Below are 24,343 nucleotides of genomic sequence, written 5' to 3'. Positions count from 1 at the left end.
TTCTGTCAAAAATATCCTTTTTTTTATTGATATTATGTAATATTCTAATTTTCTAAGACACAGAATCGTGGGATTACATTTTGAAAACCCACATTTTCTCATCAGCTTTTGACGTATCATGACACAGTTAGTCTTTGTTACATCTTTTAAGTGTTTTATATTATGTTACTATATCAAGTTACTATAATATTCTTACGTGTTTTATATCACATTTTACTCTAGCTGATTGTATCTTATTTTATGTGTTTATCACGTATGCCGTTTTTCTTCAACACTAAGTGCTTATAAATAAAGTTGACTTGTCTTGCATTATCTGTGAGTCATAGTCATAAACATTAAAAGAAATATAGGCTTCAAATACGCGCAATGAATCCATAGAGAACGTGTTACACTTTCTGAACAGAGGGACAGCAAAATATTGAACCTTTTCACAGTCCTCACGTTTTCTCTGATGCAGCTGTACATCAATGTTAGTGGTTTAAGTGATACGCATACGTTAGCAAGGCCCCGTAATTTGGGTCAGCTTTGCACACTGCAGCTGTATGTGTAATCACTGATTCATGCCAACAACAGCAATACGTGAGCTGGTTTTACACCCAGTTTGTCAGGTAATGTCAGACTGGCTCATAAACAGAACATTTAGCGCATTAAATATTCCTCCCAAGTGTGTAATATCACTCCTTCACGTCCACAGCTCTCTATCCGTCTCTGTGGGAGGACAGAGTAGCTGGACTACACTGTCCTGTTTCTAACATAAGGCCAAAATGAACGTAACTTTTATATTGAATTAACTCACTAGGTTTATTGTTGCTAGCGCGTACTCCAGGCTGCCTTACATGAATGCACTTCTAGTTTAGACATTACAGTCAGGCAGTCTGGTAGACAGCTCAGGGGTCCTCAGGTAGTGACACCACTGATCTATATTATACACTGGAGTGCTAATCGCCCGCTGTTATAACGAGTTGCTTTGAAGCCACCAGCCGCCATATTGGTACTCCCTATTTCCCCCCAGTAACTAGGGAATATGTGCGCTACAGCATCGAATAACGAGGATTTTCTCATGTTCAGGGGGGGCTTAAGACTTTTAAAATGTCAAATGCCATATACTTTTATGTTATGTTCTAAAACTATCAAGTACAGAGAAAGTCATGTGCTGAAATGTTTTGCATTTTATATATATATATATATATATATATATATATATATATATATATATATATATATATTTCAGCACCTAATTTCCTAGTATTTGATAGTGTTAGTACATCCACTGACTGTAGAATTACCTGTGAAAAGTTTTCACACAGCCAGAAAACTGCTTGTTGTTGCAACCAAATCCTATGGGATTCTGTGAGAGTAGGGAGGAGCAAGATGGCGGCCAGTGACTTCAGTTTTTCGGCAAAATCAGCACTCCAGTGTATTATATAGCTCAGTGGTTGTGACACAGTGTACCGTAATGCTCCTAATATTCATTGAGAAGAGCGACTTTGTTGCTAACCAGTTGTATTTGAACATTTTAAGATTTTTGAGCGCATTGTACCACATAAAATCAGTCAGTAGGCACAACTTTAATCATATTTAAGGCTCATCATCAATTTATGAGAAAATGTAAGGATTTTAATGCATCTTATAGTCTAAAAAGTATGGTACATCATTATATAACAACTTCCATTTTAATCCTCTTGAACACTTTTTTTCGGGATAATTTAACTGGATTATTTGTTAGAATCTAAATTTTTTAACAATAGCTTTATTAGCCGGCAGTGTCGGGTGTTTTTTCGTCTTCACTCAGATTTTGGTTGTTCTGACGCGGAGAGAAGAGAGGGAAGCTGCAGCAACGGAGACTCACCTGAGTTGGAGTCAGGGAAGGAAAGGTAGCAGATGCTTGTTTTCTGAAAGAAAAACATATTTAGCTCATTTACCCACAGCTGACACAAACACATACAAAACAACATCATAACCTAACATCATCATCTTCTTCTTTTTGCTGATGTTTATAGGAGTCGCCTCATCTGCTTCCTTCCTCTTAGCCAAACATGAACACCGTGTATTGTTCTCTTTAAAATCCTAGCAACACCTAGGTTTTCCGTTTTTATTTCACTAAACGGTTAGGAGGTAAAAAATAAATAAAAATACACTGCGTCTTTATGACCAACTAATGTATTACTAGTGTTGTGCTGTTTTTAACGACAACCAGCTCCTGTGAAGTTTGACTGACCTCTTTCTCAGACAGTTTGGAGTGATGAGGATAAATTACCTGGAAGGGAAAAATAAACATGAGTAACGGTAAAACATGAGCTCAGCAGTATTCACCTGTTGACAAAACATTATTTAAACAGGACCTTATCATCTCCGGGGGGTTATTACCAGTGCAATATCAGCAATTGTAATTAACTTTTAATCTATTGTTGATAGAAAAACTATATATTTGAAGAAAAATAATAATCATAATAACACAAAATGTATTCTGTCTTGTGTGTGTGCATGTTTTATGAAACTTTTATTTATTTTTTGGAGGCACTGAGAAAGTTGGCATTACTCTGCCTTGCAAAAGTATTCACCCCTCTTAGTTTTTACCTACTTTGTTATATGATTCACACGGGATTAACAACACAGAGAATCTCTGCAATTATTAGAAACTTTTGGCTACATAACAATTACTGGATCAGACGCGTCTTTTAGGTGTCAGTAAAATGTTTAAAGTGGGTTTGCTCCACATTGAAGGGAAGAGAGTTGCAGCAGTGAGATAATCTAGTTTTATTATTTGGTTTAGAGTTTATATAATCATACGTTTTACCAGAAACTTTGAGGAATCTCACCACAGCATTAAGTGGCGGTCAACCTGTTTAATACATAGACTTGTTTGCTGGTTGCTCTTTATGTTCAACAAGGATTAATGTCCAACTCAACAAGCTGTTCTCCGAAAATAATAATATTCTGATTAAAAAAACTTGTTTTAAATAGTCCTTGTTTACAAACATCTTTATCTAGAGGCTATTTTTGCTGCTTGTGGTTAATGCAAAGAAAAGTCTAAATTATATTGCAATTATTGTTGAAGTACATCACAATTTTTATTTTTAGCAAAATCGTACTGCCCTGCATTTGACTGGACATGTACCACCACAGGCAATATATTCTTTAGATTATTAAAAGCCCTATATATATATATATATATATATATATATATATATATATATATATATATATATATATATATATATATATATATATATATATATAAACAAAGTGAAAACAATGTAAACAAATATGTAAACAAAGTGCCATCTTTATATCATAACAAACTCTTAAGAAAACCAGAATATTTAGTAAAAAAAAAATAGCATTAGACATTCCAATATATAAATCGAAGTTTCAACTTAATTGAATTAAAACACAGGTTTTTGTTGCTTCTTTTAGCAAATGAAGTACGAACAACAGGACATTCACAAAGTGAACTTAAATGACTCCCCACCGCAGCATAAACCGTGTCGGTTCTGGCAGATTTTGGGAAGTTGTGTTGAATTTAAAACGAGATGAGCAGAAAGTTTAATGTCCGGTAAAATATGCGTCAACAGATTTCAGAACTAAAACCTCCTAATCAGCTAAAAGTGGTTTGGACCAGGCTAACTTTGGAGAAGCTGACATATCAACAGAACTTTAAATAAATAAAAAAGTATTTTTTTTTTTTAGTTAAATGTCCTTCTGGTTTAGCTTCTTTTTTTTTTTCTTTTTTTTTTTTGAAGAACCTTCTTGCTGACGTGAGATCAACCGGTTACTAAACGCGAACGATACAGAGATTAGTTTGTTTTGCTTTCCAGGACATAGCCTGATCCTCCTACAGCTGCTAACCACAGCATCCAGGTTGTCCATTCCGCTGGTTTTACCTCCACCGCCTGCCCCAGCTCCAGGTCGAAGCCCACCACACAGATGCAGTGCAGCCAGGCGGAGAAGCGGTCCCACGGGAGGAGGAAAGCCTCGCCCGGCTCCTCGTCGCCGCCGGGCCCGGGTGGAAGGGTTATCTCCTCGGCCGGGGAGATGCTGCTAGCGTCCTGATCGTCCAGGTCCTCCGGCTCTTCAACCTGTTCCCCTACCTCCTCCGGGCCCTGCAGAGCCATGGCGGCGGCCCGACTCAGGCTCTCTTTGGGCTCCGGAAGGGTGTTTAACGGTCTGCTAAGTTAGTTTGTGTTTTCTACCCGGCGCCCTCTTGGAGAACCACAACAGAAACCCGCAAAACAGAAACCAGACAAGCAGCTATCATTTAGCATTAGCAGCCGGGCTGAGGCGATGAGGCGTAATGACGTACTGCCATTGCCCTCGTGACGTCATCGCGCATAGCGTTAAGTGGCTTTGCCTTTGAATAAATAAAAACAAGCAAACAAAAATGTATTAATTCATGTGACACTTTAAACTTAAATATATATATATATATATATATATATATATATATATATATATATATATATATATATATATATATATATAAATGTTATAAATGTTTTTATTGTTTATGACTAATAAACTGTCCATTTTCGTTTTCTACATCATGATTATGACACAGACTAACATAAAAAACATGATAGTTAGTCAACAATGAAACTCTCGTTTTGTTGCGTATTCACAACAGAATGAAATAACAGTATTTATTCATTGATTTAACCTTTATTTCTACATGTTCTTTTACAACAGAAACAGCCGATAAAGCGTAATGACGTAATGACTTACTGCCATTGCCCTCGTGATATATATATATATATATATATATATATATATATGCAGAAAGGTGGCCGATTATTTCATATAAACAGCACGACAGTAATATAACAGAGGCAGGCAGCTTATTAAGTCAAGATGCTTCCTTGCGCTGACAGAAAGGCTAGAACTGTTTCTGAAGGAAAACTCTAGTTTGACTTTCAACCTCTTCAATATATGACTCAAATTCAATTAAAGCTTATTATCAAATCTTATATGCCAAGTTATGGAAGTGTTTGTGGAGCTTTAATTTTAACAAACAGCAGGACGTTTGTCTCATCAGCATTTAGGACTGGTCTCAGACGAAGCAAGTCAGACTGAATAAAGTCAAACGCCAACTACAGTCTCTTAAGGACAGCAGACATAGTTTTTGCATGGCTGTAAAACACAGTGTCATCAGCATAATTTTTTTACAGGCATCAATTACACTTTCCCAGACACTGTTTACATAACTTTAAAACACAGTTGGACCTAACAGGGATCCCTGTGGCACAGTTTATGTTATGTTTCAGTAATGTGACAACAGACCACTGTGCTGCACATTGTCTACAATTTAAACGATAATAAAAAATAAAAAAAAACAATATCCAGTGCTATCTCATGAACTAATACCAGACAGCTTTTGACAAAGGATGATATGACCAACAGTGTCAAACGTCTCAGACAAGTTGATAAAAAGAGCAGCACAGTAGTTATTACAGTAGTCCAAGCCTTCAATTATATGTTATGAACAACTTTCATGGTGCCTGTAGATGTGTGGAGTTGGTGGCTGCACACAAATAGTCTTCAATCTGATCATGAACCAATAAAAAAAATCCTTTTAAATATACATTTAAATATGTTTTGAAATGGGATGATAGCATATAAGGAGAATAGAGAATTTGTGAATTCATTTATTTATTTCAGATACATAAGTATATAATAAATCACAATATATCTCCTTGTAACATAAATAAAATAAAAATAAAAAAACAGTCGAAAAAAGGGCAGAAGCACTAAGCTTATAATGCCCACCCTCCAAAACCAATTTACATTGGATTAAAAAAGAAAAAGATAAGATAAGATAGGCTTTATTGATCTCACATTGGAGAAATTCACATGTCACATCGGCTCAGTAATCAGTAATCATAGGAAGAAGGTGCCAAAAGTAGGTCAAGGTGCATTAGGTATATACAGTGTGTCCTCGTTTATACAGTGGATCAAAAAGAAGTAGATAAGAAAAAAAGAATCAAAATACAAAATAGAAATAAGGCAGAGGATGTCTTATGTACATTCACGGTGACTTATACACATGTGTATTGACATGTATTAAGGTATAATAGCAGCAGAAGTCACTTTTTTCAGGATTATTGCACAGTGTATTAAATAGAATTACACATTAGTTATTGCACGTTGGTTATTACAGTTACAGTTATAGTTATGGTTAAAAAGAGGGAACCAAAGCAATCTTCCACATATCTGGAAAGATTTTTGCGAAGAGAGATTAAAAATTATCAGAGACTGGTTAAGCAATAAAAGCAGCTGCTAAAGGTAAAAGGTAAGGAGAAAGTTTATCTGGAAGAGGAATAAACTAATTGACTGATTTACTCATGCTGAGGATATTGTGAATGGCTGCAGTGTTTCTTTACTGTCACACTCTTTCAGATTCAGTTTTAAAAACGTTTAAATTAACCTGTTTAATTGGGCTGAACATAAATGCATGTCACTTTTTTCAGATTTTTATCTGTAGCAAATTATGATTACGTCTACTTTTCCTACTACTTCTCGATTATGGACTCCTTTCTGTTTGTCTGTCACACAAAATCCCAATAAAAATAAGTTTAAGTTAGCAGATGGAACATAAGAAAATGTGAAAAACCTCAAAGAGTGGTATTAGTCTCGTTAGTTAATGTGTACATTGCTCTGCTCCAAATCCAGAGAGCAAACTAAGCCCAATAATTGAATGAATCACTGGTTCAGTCTGAGTGTCAGTGTGAGTCAGGACCAAAGCAGCAAATCAGCTTTACCCAAATCCTCTAATAGATCCTTCACCGAACCAACAGATGGAGGAAGCAAACTGAAGGGAGACTTACACTCTCTGCTTGTCATGGTGCAAATCACAATTATTCCTGAGCAAACAATGGCAGTTTATATTATTTACCAATATATTATTTACCAATATAACAGGAATCATGTACATCAAGGGATCCATGTTGTACACTTTCTTTTAATTTTGCCATAATCTGAAGTAAAACAACGATAAATCGGGACATCTACAAACACAACATTTAAAAATGTTTTTTATTTTTTTATTTTGGAGAGAACAATGTTCCTTTTGAATGATAAAGACTAGTTCTGTGTTTAAATCCCATTACATCATCTTCATCAATGGAGAATGTAGCTGCACATTTAAATCCTTGAATATTAATTTTCTTAACCCATTAAGAAGCATACAATAGCCGCTAATGCTGATCTTGTTTTTAAATAGCGTTGAACAGATCAGAAACCCCATGTTCAGCAAAAGCTATAACCTCCCTTTTGTCAAACCTTTTCTTTCATTTATTGATGAACCTGTTGAATTAAAGATCATTTTGGTTTATCGTCATTGCATTTGAAATACAACTTAATGCTATAAAAACCACAGCTGATCTCATTCATACTCTGACAGCTAGATGCAAAGTCTTACCAGTACAATCCTTGGTATGTGTAGAATATGCATCAGTAGGCATCTTTGCTGCATTTAGACCACAGGCAGTTTGAGGTGGTTTAGGGACAAAAGTCTAAAAAGGTTTTAATTCCATTTAATCTCTTAACAATAAACAATAAAATATGGAAGAACTATAATATGCAAAATACTTTAATTTATACAAATACTTCCACACTTTTCTCTTTCTTCCTCTCATTATGTTGGTTTTAATCTGTATTATTTTATCTAGAAGAAACATCATATGAGCCAAACCTCTTGAGCACATATTTTTTTCCTGTTATTTAACCGATTTATGCCTAAAGAGACACCAATAAATGCAAAAATCTATTTATTTTGTGCAGCTTTGTGAGTAACACACAGACTGAGTGGTGTCCAGCTGAGCCTTAAGGAGATAAAACGCAGTAAGACGCTGGCAAATCTCAAACAATAGCCAGACTGTTGGCACGGTGACAGCTGGTCCCTCTGGTCGCTCTGCGGGGGGGCCTGAGCAGAGCTGCAGAGACCAGGACCAGCTCTGCCTCATGACAAAGACCCGATCCTGGATCAGGAGGCATAAAACTGCTTGGCATCAGAAAAGGAACCAGCTGGGAGGTCTGGTTGTTTTTTTTTTTTGACAATCTCCGCTGTTCCTGGAGTGTGCTAATAATCAGTCAATCCGCCTATTTTAAGATTTTAGGCATATTTTAAGAAAACATGTAGTTGTGGATGCTGGGATGTTGCATGATATGTCCATCGGGGCACATTGAAACGCACGCTGTCATTAAATGCTGCTATATCCTACTGAGTCTCTGTAACCGTCACTCATTATTGTCACTGTTGGAATCCCTGATGCCTCCTGATGCCCACGTCAGACCTACCACCTCCCTGCAAATCGAAGCATTTACACTGTTGCTCTGTGTATGAGCCAAATCACAACCAAATCGAAGCTTCCCTTCTGCGAGGTTAGCCATTTTTCTCACAGAGTGTGTGTGCTGACATTTACCTATGAGGGAACTGAAGATGGAGAGAGGATTGATACCAACCTCAGACCTGCTGAACAAATACCTAAAGAGATAGTTTCCTGATTATTATGATGGGAACATCAAGAGTCCTGCTACCGATTCAATCAGTCTTTTTGGAGCCTCTCTTTACTTATCCTCCAAACTGTAAATTATGGATCTGGTCAGCTGGACTCTCAACGCAATGGATCACATTTTCTCTACGAGAAGACTAAGCGAAGGAGAGTCCTCGTTCCCCGGCGGGCAAAACAAAATAACCAGATAACAGGATCCCCAGGGAGCTAGCATTGGTAATCACATCCCTTGGGGATTCTAACAAATATATATATATATATATATATATATATATATATATATATATATATACACAGTATATATGTGTGTGTATGTGCAGCAAACAAGTAAGTATATATGCTCAATGATGATGATAAAATCAAATATAATAAGAATAATCGACAACATACTACTCTTGATTAAAAGAACTAATATAAACTATTGTAACTAATATAAAGTAATAATCATAGTAAATGAGAATTATACCTTCAGACTCCGTAGATGCCTATGCCTGTTAACGATTGTGAAAGCAATTTTCCAAAGACTCAAAAACATTTGAATCTTTAAACATGTGCCCCCAAATAAATAAACAAATAGAAAAAAAAGGTCTGATTTGTGCTGGTGTCAGTTAAATAAATACCAGTCTAATCCACAGAGTGAGACCTGTAAGTTCTCAGTAATAAAGTTATTACGCTTATTCCTTGGCTCTCATGTGCTTAATCCTTGAGTGTTTGTGCCAATAGAAAAAGTCTACAGTGTGTTGTTTCAAAAATAATAGGTGAAAATATGGTTTTTAATGTAATTCTGAAACATTTTGTCACATACCTCAATAAACAAAAGCTGAATTTAGTAAAATTAATGGAGTGTGGCGTCACTGTCTCATTGCCTCATTCAGTATTGATTTTAGTCTCAGGATTCGGATCTCCAAAATAGCAACAGGGACGTTTTCGAGCCATAAGCAGAATCTGATCTCCTCCAGAGATACTCCACTCTGTGCTTTTCCCTCCTGCTTTCCCATTTCCCATTAAATAATCACACAGACAAAAAGTTATAATATAAACTGTAATTTGGTCTCATTATGAAAACATATGCAGTGGTGTAGTGGTGTAAAAGGTTCCAACCCTAACATTTTATAAAGCCTTTTAAGTAAGTAAAGGATAAACAGACACTGTAACATATACAACCATTTGTAAAAGTACTATTGGAGGATTTGTAGTGCGGGAAGATCAAGTCTGCGGGTAGAACTTGTTGATGGGATCTTATATCCCGTCCGGCCTGGGAATGCCTTGGCATTCTCCAGAATGCCCTGGAGCTGGGATTATCAACCTTTTTGAAACTGAGAGCTACTTCATCGGTACTGTCATACGAAGGGCTACCTGTACTGACCTTAGAACTACAAGAGTCCATGCTCACCTTAACTTCACCTAATACGAACATGTCACAAGTATGATTAAAAAGGAAGAGCAACTGAATAAAATAACACTTTAGATGCAGCTCTCTGGAGGATTGTTCTACTTTTTTGTACAGGCTTGAGGGCACCACACGTGGTCCCGGGGGGGGGCACCCTGGTGCCCGCAAAAAAAATCTATCTATCTATCTATCCCTATATATACAGATGTGTCATCTGTATATATACCGATGCACAGATCACACACACACACACACACACACATATATATATATATATATATATATATATATATATATATATATATATATATATATATATATATGTATATATATATATATATATATATATATGTGTGTGTGTGTGTGTGTGTGTATATAATATATATATATATATATATCCCTGGGTGTGATGAGCTAACCAGAGAGGTGGGTAAATCCCACTGGTCCGTGAACGCACCACGCCTGTCTGACTGCTTTCTACTTCCAGTATGGCGGCTTGGACTTACGGAGGAGATCAACTTCTTCTAGATTCTCTCCAGAAAACTCCTGGAAGCCGACATCGCTAACACAAACCCGCCGCGGCGAACCGGACTTGGGACCAAGACAGACAGCGACGGCGCAGCGGGCGTCCCTTCAGCGAGGTCGAACCCCCCCCCCCCCCGAGAAACGCGACCGCCAGCGCGATGCGCGGAGAGCCGCAGTGAAGGAAGAAACTCCCCAGATTTTTCCGCGTCTAAGCTCCGCTCCGACTTGTCACTTAGCCGGCTAGCTGCTAGCTAGCTCACCTTTGCGGTGCGCGGAGCCCTTTTTGTAGCCGATGACGCGCCGGCTCGCCGGCTATATCTGGTGCTGGAGTCCGGTATGGCACGTCGCTTCCACTCGGTAAGCGAACCGACCGAGAAGGGCGGGGAGAAAACATTTGAGGAGCTGAACGATAACTTTGGACGGACTCGTTAGCCTAGCATAGCCTAGCCTAGCATAGCTGGTCCGACGCCAGGAACGTTGGCCGATAGTTAGCGATTAGCATTTTAATTGCACAAGACGACCTGCTAATCCCCCCCCAGGTCTTTGCCGGTGTGGAGCCGCCAGTCCCCGCGGCGTGGACACCGGTAGCTTTAACCGACCCAGGGGGGCTGTTTCTGGCTCTCCGGCGCTGCTAGGGTTGTCGCTAGCGGCGTCTAGGTGCACCCTTGAAGGGGAGTGGTGAACCGACGTTAGGTGTCGAGATAAGGTCCCCCCCCCCCCCCCCCCCCTGTATCAGGGTAACAAGGTCACCGCGATTATCATGCGCCGTTCAGATCGACGCCAAGCGGATGACAGCCCGGTGAAGAGCGCGTAGCCCGGGCTGCCGTTACCCCCCGTTTGTTAGCCGGCTGCAGGTGAACGCACCGCGGCTCCATTTAAAAACAAAAAAAGGCGCAATAGTTGAGTAAATGTAGGGAATAAACGGGGCGATCGGTTTAATTGGACTTGCCTCTGCTGTGTTTTTCTGTTGTTGTTTTTTAGTTTTTGTTTATGGGAGCTGAAGTTTAGCGGCAGCCCGGTTTGACTAGTTTGATGGACGTGAGGGGCTGTTTGCCAGGCTGTCTTTGACACATGGAAACCCGGTCTGTACATGTCAGATTTAAGGGTCGTTATGTAGCTTTAGCGGGGAGCTAATATATATATATATATATATTAAAAAAAAAGAGGAATGTCTTGTCTTTTTATACCTGCATGGTTTGTTTTTTACGTCACTTTCCCCCCTCAAGCACAGGGCACAGTCTAGTCGAGTCTAAAAAGTCCTGAGAAGCGTAAACTGTGGACAATGCTGATCAGTTAGTGGCCAGAGGAGATCACAGAACCCCAGGGGGAGATCTGCCTGCTCCACAAAAGGCCCGCAGATATATCCTAGGTTATTATTTTAAGGGGGGGCATGCAGCAGAACCCTGCCAGTCTGGATCAGGAGAACCTTTCCGCCGTCGTCGTGTCTGGTTGGAGTAACACACTGAAGCCGAAGTCGATGCCTTCGGCACTGGCCGTGTTCACCTGCCGGCCCAACTCGCACCCCTTCCAGGAGCGCCATGTCTACCTGGACGAGCCCGTCAAGATCGGCAGGTCGGTGGCTCGGTGCCGCCCGGCCCAGAACAACGCCACCTTCGACTGCAAGGTGTTGTCCAGGAATCACGCCCTGGTGTGGTTCGACCACAAGACCGAGAAGGTGAGAGACAAAAACTGACCATTTGTCCCTTTTTATGTTTCCCATTGAATGTTAAACTTGTTGATTTGGTGGCGCTACTGACTGCTGACGCGATCCTTGGATTCAAATTTGACCTGATAGGTTTAATTCATGGTGAAATGTCCAGCTTTCTGCTGGAAGATCCATCGTATCTCCGTTCAACACTACATGTGGGAAGAAAACTGGATCCATTTGAGCAAAACTGGCCTCAAGAGAAACCCTGAGTCCTAATGAACTTTGCTGAAGGATACGATTGTTGTCCTTTTCTCCATTTCCACTCTAACAATCGTGACGCTGGGGGATTGACGTTAATCCGTTCAGACCTGAGCCGGCCTCCAAAAAAAAAAAAAAATGCTGCTTAAGATCCTAATTGATTTAAGTACGGCTGATTTAACTGAGCTGCTGTGAAGTTTTATGTCATGAACAACTTCCCTGATTGTATCGTGTTTCTGGTTCTGCGACGTTTGACCAGGAAAATGCATTCCAGACATTCAAACAACGTCCTTTTTTTTGGCTTTAGACTTAAATGACTTCTTCTTCTTCTTGTGCTCGTCAAGCAGGTTTGCTTTAGGCAATGTTTCAGAATGACCAAACAGTTTTCTCATTTATTTACCAACACGAATAAGTCAGAAGATCAGGTGACTGGGGGCTCTTCCAGTGAGACAATATAGAAGATTTAAGTGGTTTGACGCAGCGTTCGAAATTAACTTCCTGATTCATCGGCCGAGTCCGGCGGTAGGTGAAAAATCAAACTGCCGAACATATTTTTTTACCGGCCAAAATATTAATTCTGACTGACTAGGGCTGGACAATAATTCAATAGTAATATATATCGATGATAGAAAGGTCGATAAAAAGTTTGATAGAAAAACAGTTTCCCTTTCTTTTGCATTCTAGCCTTTGATGGAAGTGGATGTTACATTATTACATCCTCCCAACCAATCACAAACGCAGACCCAAGAAGCTCCGCCCCATTCAGAGAGTTCAGAGAGCACGTGTTCTTTTTTATTTTTATTTTGTAAAAACTTGTAGTTTTGGTAAAAAGTTGGTTGAGTAAAGGGTTGAGTTTGAATTCAGTGTTTGTGTGTCTATATCTAAAAATCGGTCCCTAGGCAACAGCATAAAATGGTCAGGGCTGCACTTAAAATATATGTTTTGAATTACTTGATAATTATCAATATCGATCCAATATTTCTATTTTATCAATGTGTTTTTTTGCTATATTGTCCAGCCCTATACACTGACTCCTGCTAAATATCTCCACATAATGCCGCTACGTGATTAGCCTGAGCTAAACGCTAGCTGTTAGCAAACGGACATGACGTAGGCGCTGTTGTTCTCGCGTCACATGTGTGAGTGTTTGTGTACGTTTGTTGTCATACCAACTTAAAATCAGAAATTACTTTATTGATCCCTGTCAGGAAATTTAACTGTGCCACAAAGGTCCAGAATCAAGAAGAGACCACGTCTAAAAGTCCAACACAAAAGTCTACTGAACTAGAACAAAATTAAGAATAGCTGGGCTAAAATATGACAAAGAAAAATCAACGTGAAATAGTTTTTCAGAGTTAAATGGTTATCCAAGTTGGAAGGATCTCCCGTCTTTCACTTGGGCGGCGTGGAGGTATGAATGCGGCTCCTGGAGCTGATCTGATCCTCATGTAGGGCTATCCTACAATAAATCTTAGCCTCTCATAGAATCTCTGCAGCCGAGGTCCAGATCTTTGTAGATTAGAGTCAAAGTTGACTTTATTCTAATTTTTTTTTCCCAACAGTGTTTTGCTTTGTGTAACAAGTCATAATCCTGGATTTGAAGTCTTGATCATCTAGTACCGTCTTCCATCAGCGCGTCAACGTGTCTCTGGTCTTAACATGTCTCTGGTCTTAACGTGTCTCTGGTCTAACGTGTCTCTGGTCTAACGTGTCTCTGGTCTTAACATGTCTCTGGTCTTAACGTGTCTCTGGTCTTAACGTGTCTCTTGGTCTACCGTCTCTCTTGGTCTACCGTCTCTCTGGTCTACCGTCTCTCTGGTCTACCGTGTCTCTTGGTCTACCGTGTCTCTTGGTCTACCGTGTCTCTTGGTCTACCGTGTCTCTTGGTCTACCGTGTCTCTTGGTCTACCGTGTCTCTTGGTCTACCGTGTCTCTTGGTCTACCGTGTCTCTTGGTCTACCGTCTCTCTTGGTCTACCGTCTCTCTTGGTCTACCGTCTCTCTCTGGCCTACCGTCTCTCTGGCCTACCATCTCTCTCTGGTCTACCGTCTCTCTCTCTGGTCTACCGTGTCTCTTTGGTCTACCGTGTCTCTTGGTCTACCGTGTCTCTTGGTCTACCGTGTCCCTGGTCTACCGTCTCTCTGGTCTTAACGTGTCTCTGGTCTACCGTCTCTCTCTGGTCTACCGTGTCTCTTGGTCTACCGTCTCTCTCTGGTCTAGCGTCTCTCTCTGGTCTAGCGTCTCTCTCTGGTCTAGCGTCTCTCTCTGGTCTAGCGTCTCTCTCTGGTCTACCGTCTCTCTCTCTGGTCTACCGTGTCTCTTTGGTCTACCGTGTCTCTTGGTCTACCGTGTCCCTGGTCTACCGTCTCTCTGGTCTTAACGTGTCTCTGGTCTACCGTCTCTCTCTGGTCTACCGTGTCTCTTGGTCTACCGTCTCTCTCTGGTCTAGCGTCTCTCTCTGGTCTAGCGTCTCTCTCTGGTCTAGCGTCTCTCTCTGGTCTAGCGTCTCTCTCTGGTCTAGCGTCTCTCTCTGGTCTAGCGTCTCTCTCTGGTCTACCGTGTCTCTGAACAGATGGGTTCTGGTTTAAGAAGCAGGGATTGAGTATTTAAACCCTGCCACACTGGGCCAGTTGTGCGTCTGGTTTGAGGAACTCGTTAAACGGGTTGAGACGCCGTCAGGAGGGCCCGGCTCTGCCGCATGCGGAGACTCTCAGATAGCCGCCGTGTGTTTTGTGTGTGCGCTCCTAAAGCATCAGCTATTTATAACGACACTGGCAGCATCATCCTTTTCCTCTCTTCAGTGATAAACACACACACACATCCATACAAACACCAGCACCGTGGTTTCTCTGCATTTAAGAGTCGTTTGGTGGAGTTTGGACCCGTGTGGACGAGTATTTAACTTCTGACAGCTTCCTCTGATCACTGTGATCCGCAGCATCCGTGGTTCGTGTCCAGCTGGGTAGCTTTGTCCTTTACTTCCTGCCATCTTTATTTCCATTTGTCTCATAAAGCCAATAAATGTCCCACCTTTATAAGGATTTAAAGCAAAATAAATGTAATATAACCGTATAATGGTTGAAGTCAACAGCTGAGTCTGATTCCCTTTGCGTTGGCTTCTAGAGAAATGAAGCCAAGCTTCTGGAAAGTTGGTCTCATTAGAAGATAACGAGGAGCATCTGCAAAATGTGAAGATAATTGGATGTCAAGTAGTTCCAGGGTTTCCTCCAGGATTTTTTTTTCTATTACCGTGGTGTTTCTCTCTTTTTTTTATTTTTTTTTATTTTGTCATCTAATTTGCATATTTGTTCATACATTTGGGACCCAGGCTGTAGGAGAGCTTTTGCTAAGACAAAAAAAGTTATTAAAAATAGTGATTAAGTGTGTTTGGAACTAAAAATACCTTTTTTATACAATGATTTATGAATTTTAATACATTGCCCGAATCCACACTACATAAAAGAAACTGTACCAAGGAGTTATCAGAGGCACACAACGTGAACGAGGTGAATGAGTGAGTGAAGCTCCGTGTGAATCAAATTGAGGGAATTATTTTAGTGCAACAGTTTCAGAGACAAAAAAAGAACTACTTTAAAAACTATATTTACGTGAAGAGGGAGCAGCAGCTGTGGTGTGCCTGTCAGACAGCGCTGAGGGTAATAGGAACGACTGGTGCTGCCAGTAAAGACGCCAATAAAACAACAAAAGTCGCTAAAAGTCGTCGTTATTAGTCCTTTTTGAATGTAAATTCCTAGAGAGGTCTGCAAAGTCCCTAAATATAGAAACAAAGACGCTAAATGGACAATACTGGACTGTCCTCTCTAGTCTGCCTTCCTTCCTGAGAGCAGCGCACCGCGGCGCAGTAGCCGCTAGTCAGTTTTGCAGCCAGACAGGAAGGAGCAGGTGGTGTTGGCTTTTCAAAATAAAGTACATTTTAACTTTTTCCTCATACTTAAATTCATTAAAAACTTGGATTATGGTTAGTATAAGTGCGCAAACATAGACTATACATAACATAGGGTAAATATCTCATATACCTTACATTATTTTAACATATTCAGCAGTTCACAGTGTTGGTGTAGAAATCCAGCATCCGTCGAGCTCTGCTTCAGTCATGTTTTCCAAGCATCAGCACTTTAGGGTTCCCTGAGTGTGAATAAATGAGGTGGGCATGTTTTTTTTCCAAATCAGTGGACAAAACACAGCAATATTAGAGTAACATGCATGAATTATTGCAACATTATTGGATTGTCTGATCCAATAAATGGCTCAGTCACGACTGGTCCACAGTTATCACCGTCGTTCTCAGTAGTGATGGATTGGACTTGGAGAATAATAATAAGCCTACAAAATACTGTTTAAAGGTACATAGCCATGTTATATGCTTATAAAAAAAAGACCAAAAACCGTTTGATCATGATAAAATAACGTTGTATAAACCAAGCCTCCATCCTGATGATGTTCTGATGGTCCTTTTTGTGGATAAATATAAATCCTGCACCGGGCGCGATGACCAGATATAAACAGACGTGGTGCCATCTAGTGGCAGTATCACAGAACTATCATAATACTGGTTTACTTAATTAATAAATCAGTATTAAATAATGGTGGACAGAGCCTGACCCTCTGCAATGCCTCAGAGTAAAGCAGCAGCTCAGCGTGATAAAGACCAACGTTATTAATTAAATAAACCGATCTACAGCAACTTTAAGAGCCTCATATCAGAACATTTACGTTTATGTTGTTTTTTTACTGGATCTAGGACTTTACTGCATTGTTTCGTTGGGAGATGCTAATAGCCGTTAGCTTCTTCCTTGTTTTATCCGCAGTACGTACTTCTGCGCAGTACGTACTTCTGTTAAAATCGTAAATAAACACGAAAGGCTTTATTTACTAACAAACTGAGCAAAAACAAAGCATAAAACACCAAAATAACAACTAATACACCAGCAGGACGTGATAATCTTTCAGAAAAACTTTGTATGCAACCAGAGTGAGCTGCTGACGTATAGATAAAGTCAAATAACGTGGCTATGCACCTTTAAGCTATTTTTTTAATCTAAAAATAAAGCAAACATTGTTACTGATAGAATAATTTGTTTTGCACAAGAAGCACTGCAAATGATCCTCTTGGGTCTGAATACACGGGCCTCTGTCTGCTCCTGCTTTTCTCCGTTGTGCAGTGTGCTTTTAAATTTGTTTGCTGGGGTAGAACAAGAATAATCCCCAAATTTAAAATGCTCAACATTCAAAATGTGGAGGGAAAGCCAAAAAAGGCGGACACTTATGCAGACTCCGCTTAGGTAACCGGTACCTCATCACCGCAGGTTCCTCTTGTGACGAGAAGGAAACACTTTAAATGAGTCTGCAGTTTTCCATCGAATACAAGTCGTTCATTTTGACCAAAGTCGGTTGTTTCTATTCAAACTTTCTCCATTAAGTCAAATTCTGTTGTAAAATGTAGTAAAAATACTGGATATATTTACACATTTTTTTAGTGCTTTGTCTGCGGTTTGCACGGTGATGTCAGCTGGCTGGTTATGATCCAAGGTGATCCATATTTCTGGCTCCACAATATCAGAGATAAACTTGTTTTAATATAGCAAATATATGCTTTTTAAAAATAGAAAATGGTTAATTCTTTTACAGTTTACGGCTTTTTAACATTAGAGAACATCCCGAAGGTTTTCTGGCAATTATGTGAGATTAATCTCTAAATTTCTGAGTTTGCTTTGTGAAAATCTTCTCCTCTTTGGCCAAGAATTTATTTTCTCTATTCTACAATGGCCTCATATACATTTTTGGGTGAAGAAAGTGAAGAGGGCTGCAAGAACGGCTGGTGTGACAGAGGAAAAGAAGCCGTGGGGCTCCAGTTTGGGAATCGCTGATGGTGGAGGCGTCTGAAACAGTGCAGCCATCATTTCTTGTTGCCTGATCCTTCCTCCGTGACTTTGACAAAGTTACCTTTGGCTGAAAAGTTACCGTATCCTAAGATTGGCTCTGAGATCGGCTTGGAGAGGGTTTCAGGACTCCTGAGCCGTGTGTCGTCAGCAGCTGCTGCCAACAAAAATCAACCTTTTGTGTCAATAAGCTTCCCACAGCTTGTCAGAAGAAATCCTGAACAATAAAAACAAGTAGTAACCCGTGTAGGTGGAGGCGCCGTGAAGTTTTACGTGTCTTACGTAACCGTTTAACTGGTGCCGGTGGACCAGATCGGACCGGGTTTATCCCTCAGCAGCAGGTGGATGTCACGTCAACACTGTGGGCTGTGACTCCACCAATTAGCTCCCAAATACGGCGCTCTTACTGACAAACGGCAAAGCCTTCCGTCAAGCTGTGGTCTTAACTGGAGAATATTGTATTTGTGTCGACATTACAGCAGCTGGCTATTGTATGCAAAAAGGAAATGGTCAATTATGCTTCCTTCTTTTTAAACCGTACTGTCATGTGTGCAGCAGTTGTCGTTTTTTTTTTTTTTTACCATCTATACCCTGAAGCAGTTTTGGAGACGGATTCTTCTCCTGTTTTTCACGGTAAACCTCCGACATCAACGCAGGATCTGCTGCAGTGTCGTTTCTGGTCGGCTCTGCTGCTGAGAAGTGGAAAATAAAGCACATTGGTACAGCTATTACATGTGATATGCTCACAGTTTTGACATTTTGGGACTTTCAGTTTGTCCTTTTTATAACCTAAATTAAGATGTAATGAAAATGAGCCAATATCAGTATCGTTGGCCAATATTTGATATTTACCAATATGAAATATATTTCTCTCCACTTTCATCTCTGTGGTAAAACTTATCTGTTTCAGTTAAACGACCCATAATGCTGCATTACTATCACTGTCACATGACCAAACAAATACTACAGATACCAGACGTGGTTCTTTCCAGTTAAGAGTAAAAAAATAATAATTTTACAATCGCGATAAATCACAATCAATATTGTGATGTGGACACCTTTTTTAAATATGATAATGGCATAGTGCAAGTACTTCTTGAAGTACCGCCTCAGATTGGCCGCCGTCATTTGGGTTAAATCCAAAAAACTGCCACACTGCAGTGGTCGCGTTAGGCTTTGACACCAGTTCCATTTTCTTTTCTTCAATTTTCTTCTCAAAGTAGCGTTTCTCTGGCTCTCCCTCGCAACCCTCTCATGCTAAACATTGAGTATGTGCGTGTCAGACACAAGATTTAACTCTTAACGAGAAGGAAGGTGTGAGATGGGCCAGACTGAAACTTTTTGTTACTATGCATACACAAATTATTGATCTTTTTTTTAATCATGTGATTTAAAATTTATCGTGCCATTAATTGATTTATTGTTTATCGTGACAGGGCTAGGAGGGGGGCGTGAAAGCTTTCTTTTAAATCACAGGGGGTGCCCACCAAGAAAAGGTTGGGAACCACCGAGCTAGTAGCAGGGTGGGTTGCTACGGGTTCTTACTTTTTCTGCTTTAACTGTCAGCTGCTACCTGGCTCCACCTTAACACGTGTTGTTATTATTAGCCACATTAGCCTCCAGAAGTTCTTAATCTGGTTTTGTTGCTTCACAGTTTATTAGCCGAATGAGCTGATTAACGTTCTTTTGATTAACGTAAATTTGTACGGATGCAGAATTGAACGTTGCGTGATTTGGACGTGCGTCCCGACTCGGCCTGTGCGATTTTTGCCAAAAATCCAAATTGCAACCATAATTGCGGTCTAATTTTGACTTTTCTCTGCATTAAAAACGAGCAACAAAAATGGCCTGTAGATAAAGATGTTTGTAAACAAGAACTATTTAAAACAAGAAATGTGACTGTTTTTATTAAACAGAATATGATTATTCCAGAGAAAAGCTTTTAATTGAGTTGGACATCAATCCTTGTTGAACATAAAGTGCAACCAACAAACACGTCTATGTATTAAACAGTTTGACCGCTACTTAATGCTGTCTGTGGTGAGATACCTGAAAATTTCTGGTAAAATATGATTTTATAAATTCTAAAACAAATAATAAAATAAAATTATTTCACTGCTGGAACTGTCTTTCCTTCCATGTGGAGCAAACCCACTTTAAATATAATTACCAACAACTAAAGGACACGTCTGATCCATTAATTGTTACGTAGCCAAGAATTACAGACCTCTGCTATTTGGAAATTGTGCTTTTTAAAATTGAGATTGTATTGAAAATGCGATTAATTCTCCAGCCCTAATCCCAACAGAATCCCGTCATTAGGCTTTCCGTGTTTGGGAAGCTAATATGTAAACAGCGTTAGCTTATCTTCCAGGAGGTTTACTACTTCACTATTGCAGATACAGGAGCTTTACAGAGCCGTTTTCGGTTGCTGTCAAACACCAAATGTTGTTGTGTAGTCTCTTTAAATCTGTCTGATTTAAAGGGAAAGTTCCTTTGATCAACGCTTTAGTGTTTGTCTTGTTGGTAAAGAGGGTCTCGATTTATTTTGACAACCCTAATGCTGGGTGACCGATCCCCTTGTTGTCGCTCTACCTGTTCAACTGAAAGGAGAACGCGCGATAAAAACCCACACATACACACTCCTACGTGACTCATTTGACTGTTGCTTGCCTTGGGTGTGATCGGTTTTACTCTGAAAGAAACGGCTTCTCCACCCCTGCAGGGGTTAGTAGATTTGTGAGCGCAAAACCTAGTGAGCAGAATAATTTAAGGCTTTAATTGACCTGCTCACTAATTTTTCGTTTGGCATGAAAGCGACGACTTTAATAGAGTTTCTGCAGCTTCTAAACAGCATGATTTAAAAAACACAGCCCTCATTTTTAGCATCCAGAGACTTGTTGGCCCCTTAATCTGACCAGTGTTGGGTTTTCATGTTGTATTGCTCGTGTTTTTTTGTAAGTTTCTGTCAGTTTTTGTCACTGACTGGTAGGTCTACCGTCTGCTGCCTGGTATAATTGCCCAAACAGTGCAGGAAGGCAGCAGGTTCTCCGTCATTATTCTTGTCTGTGTTCATGTGAGGGAACAGGACATTTTCCTGATATTATGCAGCTCTAATTCAGTAATGTTTTGAAATGTAAACACAGAATTTATCGATTAGCTCTATAATAATAATAAGTTCAACCAGTTTGCGAATATCTTTAGTCAATTATCACAGCGTCACTTATTCTTACCCCAGTCATGTCCCACGGTAATTAACCACTCCTACTAAATATTAATGTTTTATACCAAATAAAGATTTTCCTGTCTTTGCACAAGCCTGGTCTTTTTATTTACACTTAAAACAGCCGGCACTGGAGACGCCTATCATTTATTCATAATTTAAACTCATTAATAATTTTTTTGAGAGTGCAGGGATTAAAACGCTCGTTAAGCACTAAGTCTGTTGCGTCACCCTCTCTACTCCGGCCCTATTTATACCGGAGCTTATTGTAGGAGGCTCAGTCAGTTTAAGTGTCCCAGGAAGCTTGGAAAAGACAAACTAGGCCAAGTGTTGCTGTTGATGCATTTACCTGGAATAAACACATGAACCTGTAGAATAAACTTTGTGGCAATTCAACTCTTTATCTCCTCAAAACTTCATCACACAGGAAGGCGGTTGCTGTCGACATCGTCTGCCTTCCTCTGCTCAGTGTTTAAGCACATGACGCAACAGTAGTTACCTCTTTTGAAGCCTCTTTTCTCCTATTATTAAATACTCAACCTTCCTTTGAGTGTTTTCAGTTACTTTTGACGTGAGGAATCTGATCATGTAAGGGTGCAGGAGGCTACTGTAAAGTGTTTGGCACTATTAAAAATAGTGTTTTATTTATTGGTTGATTTATTTCACTGGTTTTCTTTTAGTGCTGGATGATACATTGAAAAAAAAAGCATATTGATAAAATATATATCATATTGATCGATGTCGATAACTATCAACAAATTCAAAACATACATTTTAAGTGCAGCCCTGGACATTTTATGCTGTTACTTAGCGGCTTATTTTTAAACAAAGACACACAAACACTGATTTCAAACTGAACCTTTTATTCAACCAACTTTTTACCAAAAGTAAAAAATAAAAAAGTAATAAAAAGAAAGCGTGCTCTCTGAACTCTTTGAAGGGGCGGAGCTTCATGGGTCTGCGTTGTGATTGGTTGGTAGGATGTAATATTAACCTACATGGATAAAATGCAAAATAAAGGAAAAAATCTTTATTCTATTGAACTTTTTATTGACCGTTTTTTTTTTCTATCATCAATATACGTCTATCGATCGATTATCGTTATTGAATGATCATCCAGCCCTATTTTCTTTGTCGTTGGAATTGCAAAAAAAAAAATTTTTTTAATCCATAAACATGGAACATTTCTCTTAAACAGTATGTGTTCCCTTGTCTCAACGTTTGCCTCTTGAGTCCCAGAAATCGAAGTGAAATTGTGATTCATGTAACGAAGCAGCAAAGTTTATAATGTAGGGGTTTAAATCTTTTTGAAAGTTCTTGTTGGGGGAAAAAAATGCTTTATTGATTGTAAAGGTTGCTAACTCTTGCCTCAAACCTCAAGACTTGACGTTTGGAGATCTTTGGGCATGTGTGGAATTTTTAAAATGCTCGACTCTTTTGTGTCACGCGTTTTATTTTTTTATTTTTTTTTGCTTCCAAATAAACATTTGGGACTAAAATACAGTTGTGTGCTCACTGCAGGGTTGTTATGGAGCCAGATAATAGAACCGGGCCTGCGTCTACACCCGTTAACAGCCTGCTGCAGGAGTATGTTCACTGATAAACGCCGGTTCTGTTCGCCAGTAGCATCTAACAGACGCTTTTAGAGAAGGTGGCTGCAGTCCAGGCTTCTGTTTTCTGGCTCTCAGCTTCCATGCAAACAGAGACTCTGGCTTTCGCTCCATCTACGGCTCCTACAGTAAACTACCCCAGCTTCATCCTGTCCAAAACTTTAAACAGAAAGCAGTGACTTAATTAAGTGCATAATATAATTTAAACCCAGAGCTCATCCAACTCGTCAGAAACCAGAACATTATGTGCATTTTATAAAACATTGATAAGTTTAGTCAGTGCCACTTAATCTGTGGAAGATGTTTCTCCTTCAGCTTGAACTTCTTGGGAAATAGACTCCAGTTTATCACATCGCTGCTTAGCTCTATAAAGCAAATGTTTATCTACTCTGCTGGGTGTGTGTATCTTGAGTACAAATTACAGAGACCTTTGGCCATTACCCGGGGTTTTTTAAAGCCCACCTCACGTTGCGATTTAATTTTACCCGACTCATTTTAATTTTCCCGGTTCCTTGTTTTTCCTGGATAAAAGGTGCTGAACTAGGAGGTAGGACTTTTAAGGTTAACCTGGGATTTTTGTATCCAGGTCAGCCAGATTTATGATGTGTAGCATGCTACGTTCTGCACACTATCAGTCTGGGACTGCTCCTGTCGAAGCTGCTTGGGGAAAGGAGCAGAACTCTTTGAGCTGATTGGGTGAAGCGGCATCTAGTGCCCGCCTAAAGGTTGGTTTTAGCCAATCACGGTGTCAAATTGAAATGTAATCAGCACCGTCACGTGAAAGAAACAACTAAGCTAGTCAAGGTGCTTCTTGCTGTTCTTATTTCAAAGAAGAAATTGTGTATTCTTAAAAAAATAAACCTGATAGCAGCAGCTCTTGGTTTAGTCACAGCGGATGTCCCGCCTTAAACCTCAACGCTGCGACGTGATTGGCCCGAACCGTTTTTTGGTTTGGACACAAGCGGTTGAAGCGGGAGCGGCACAAGATGGATTATCGCGTGTCTGTGAACGCACAAGTGCCGCAAAAATTCATCTTGTAGGCAAGGTTAGAATTTCTGATGTCGATGTCGAGCAACATATTTAAAATATCCGACTTTTTTTTGTCAGAGAGAGAAAAAAAAGGAAAAAAAAAGAGGAAAAAAAAGGAAAAAAAGAGAGAAAAAAAGGGGGGGAAAAAGGAAAAAAAAATCTGACTTACTTAAATAGTATTGTTGCTAAATTACAATTAGTATTTACCCACAATGCCCTGTGCTGTAGTCCGCTGCCTCTGGTCCGCTTGGTA

General features: G+C 39.7%; 2 protein-coding genes across 9 annotated transcripts in view; one reads left to right on the top strand and one right to left on the bottom strand.

The window, feature by feature from the left end:
- Positions 1–4,308, bottom strand: part of dennd6aa (DENN/MADD domain containing 6Aa) — a 42,719-nt gene extending 38,411 nt beyond the window's left edge. The window contains exons 1-3 of the mRNA XM_036151649.1: positions 3,885–4,308; positions 2,219–2,257; positions 1,850–1,892 (exon numbers count right to left, since the gene is read on the bottom strand). Coding sequence (XP_036007542.1) covers positions 1,850–1,892; positions 2,219–2,257; positions 3,885–4,115 — 313 coding nt within the window. The 5' untranslated portion in view covers positions 4,116–4,308. The remainder of the gene's footprint in view (positions 1–1,849; positions 1,893–2,218; positions 2,258–3,884) is intronic.
- A 6,829-nt stretch (positions 4,309–11,137) lies between these two features.
- Positions 11,138–24,343, top strand: part of slmapa (sarcolemma associated protein a) — an 82,844-nt gene continuing 69,638 nt past the window's right edge. For all 8 annotated transcript variants that reach the window (XM_036151592.1, XM_036151590.1, XM_036151589.1 and 5 more), the window contains exon 1: positions 11,138–12,097. In XM_036151592.1, the coding sequence (XP_036007485.1) occupies positions 11,813–12,097 (285 nt within the window). In that variant the 5' untranslated portion in view covers positions 11,138–11,812. The remainder of the gene's footprint in view (positions 12,098–24,343) is intronic.

Source organism: Fundulus heteroclitus, chromosome 20, assembly GCF_011125445.2.
Source record: "Fundulus heteroclitus isolate FHET01 chromosome 20, MU-UCD_Fhet_4.1, whole genome shotgun sequence".
Taxonomy (NCBI): domain Eukaryota; kingdom Metazoa; phylum Chordata; class Actinopteri; order Cyprinodontiformes; family Fundulidae; genus Fundulus; species Fundulus heteroclitus.
Note: the sequence above shows the minus strand (reverse complement) of the source record. Positions and strands in the feature narration are given on the sequence as shown.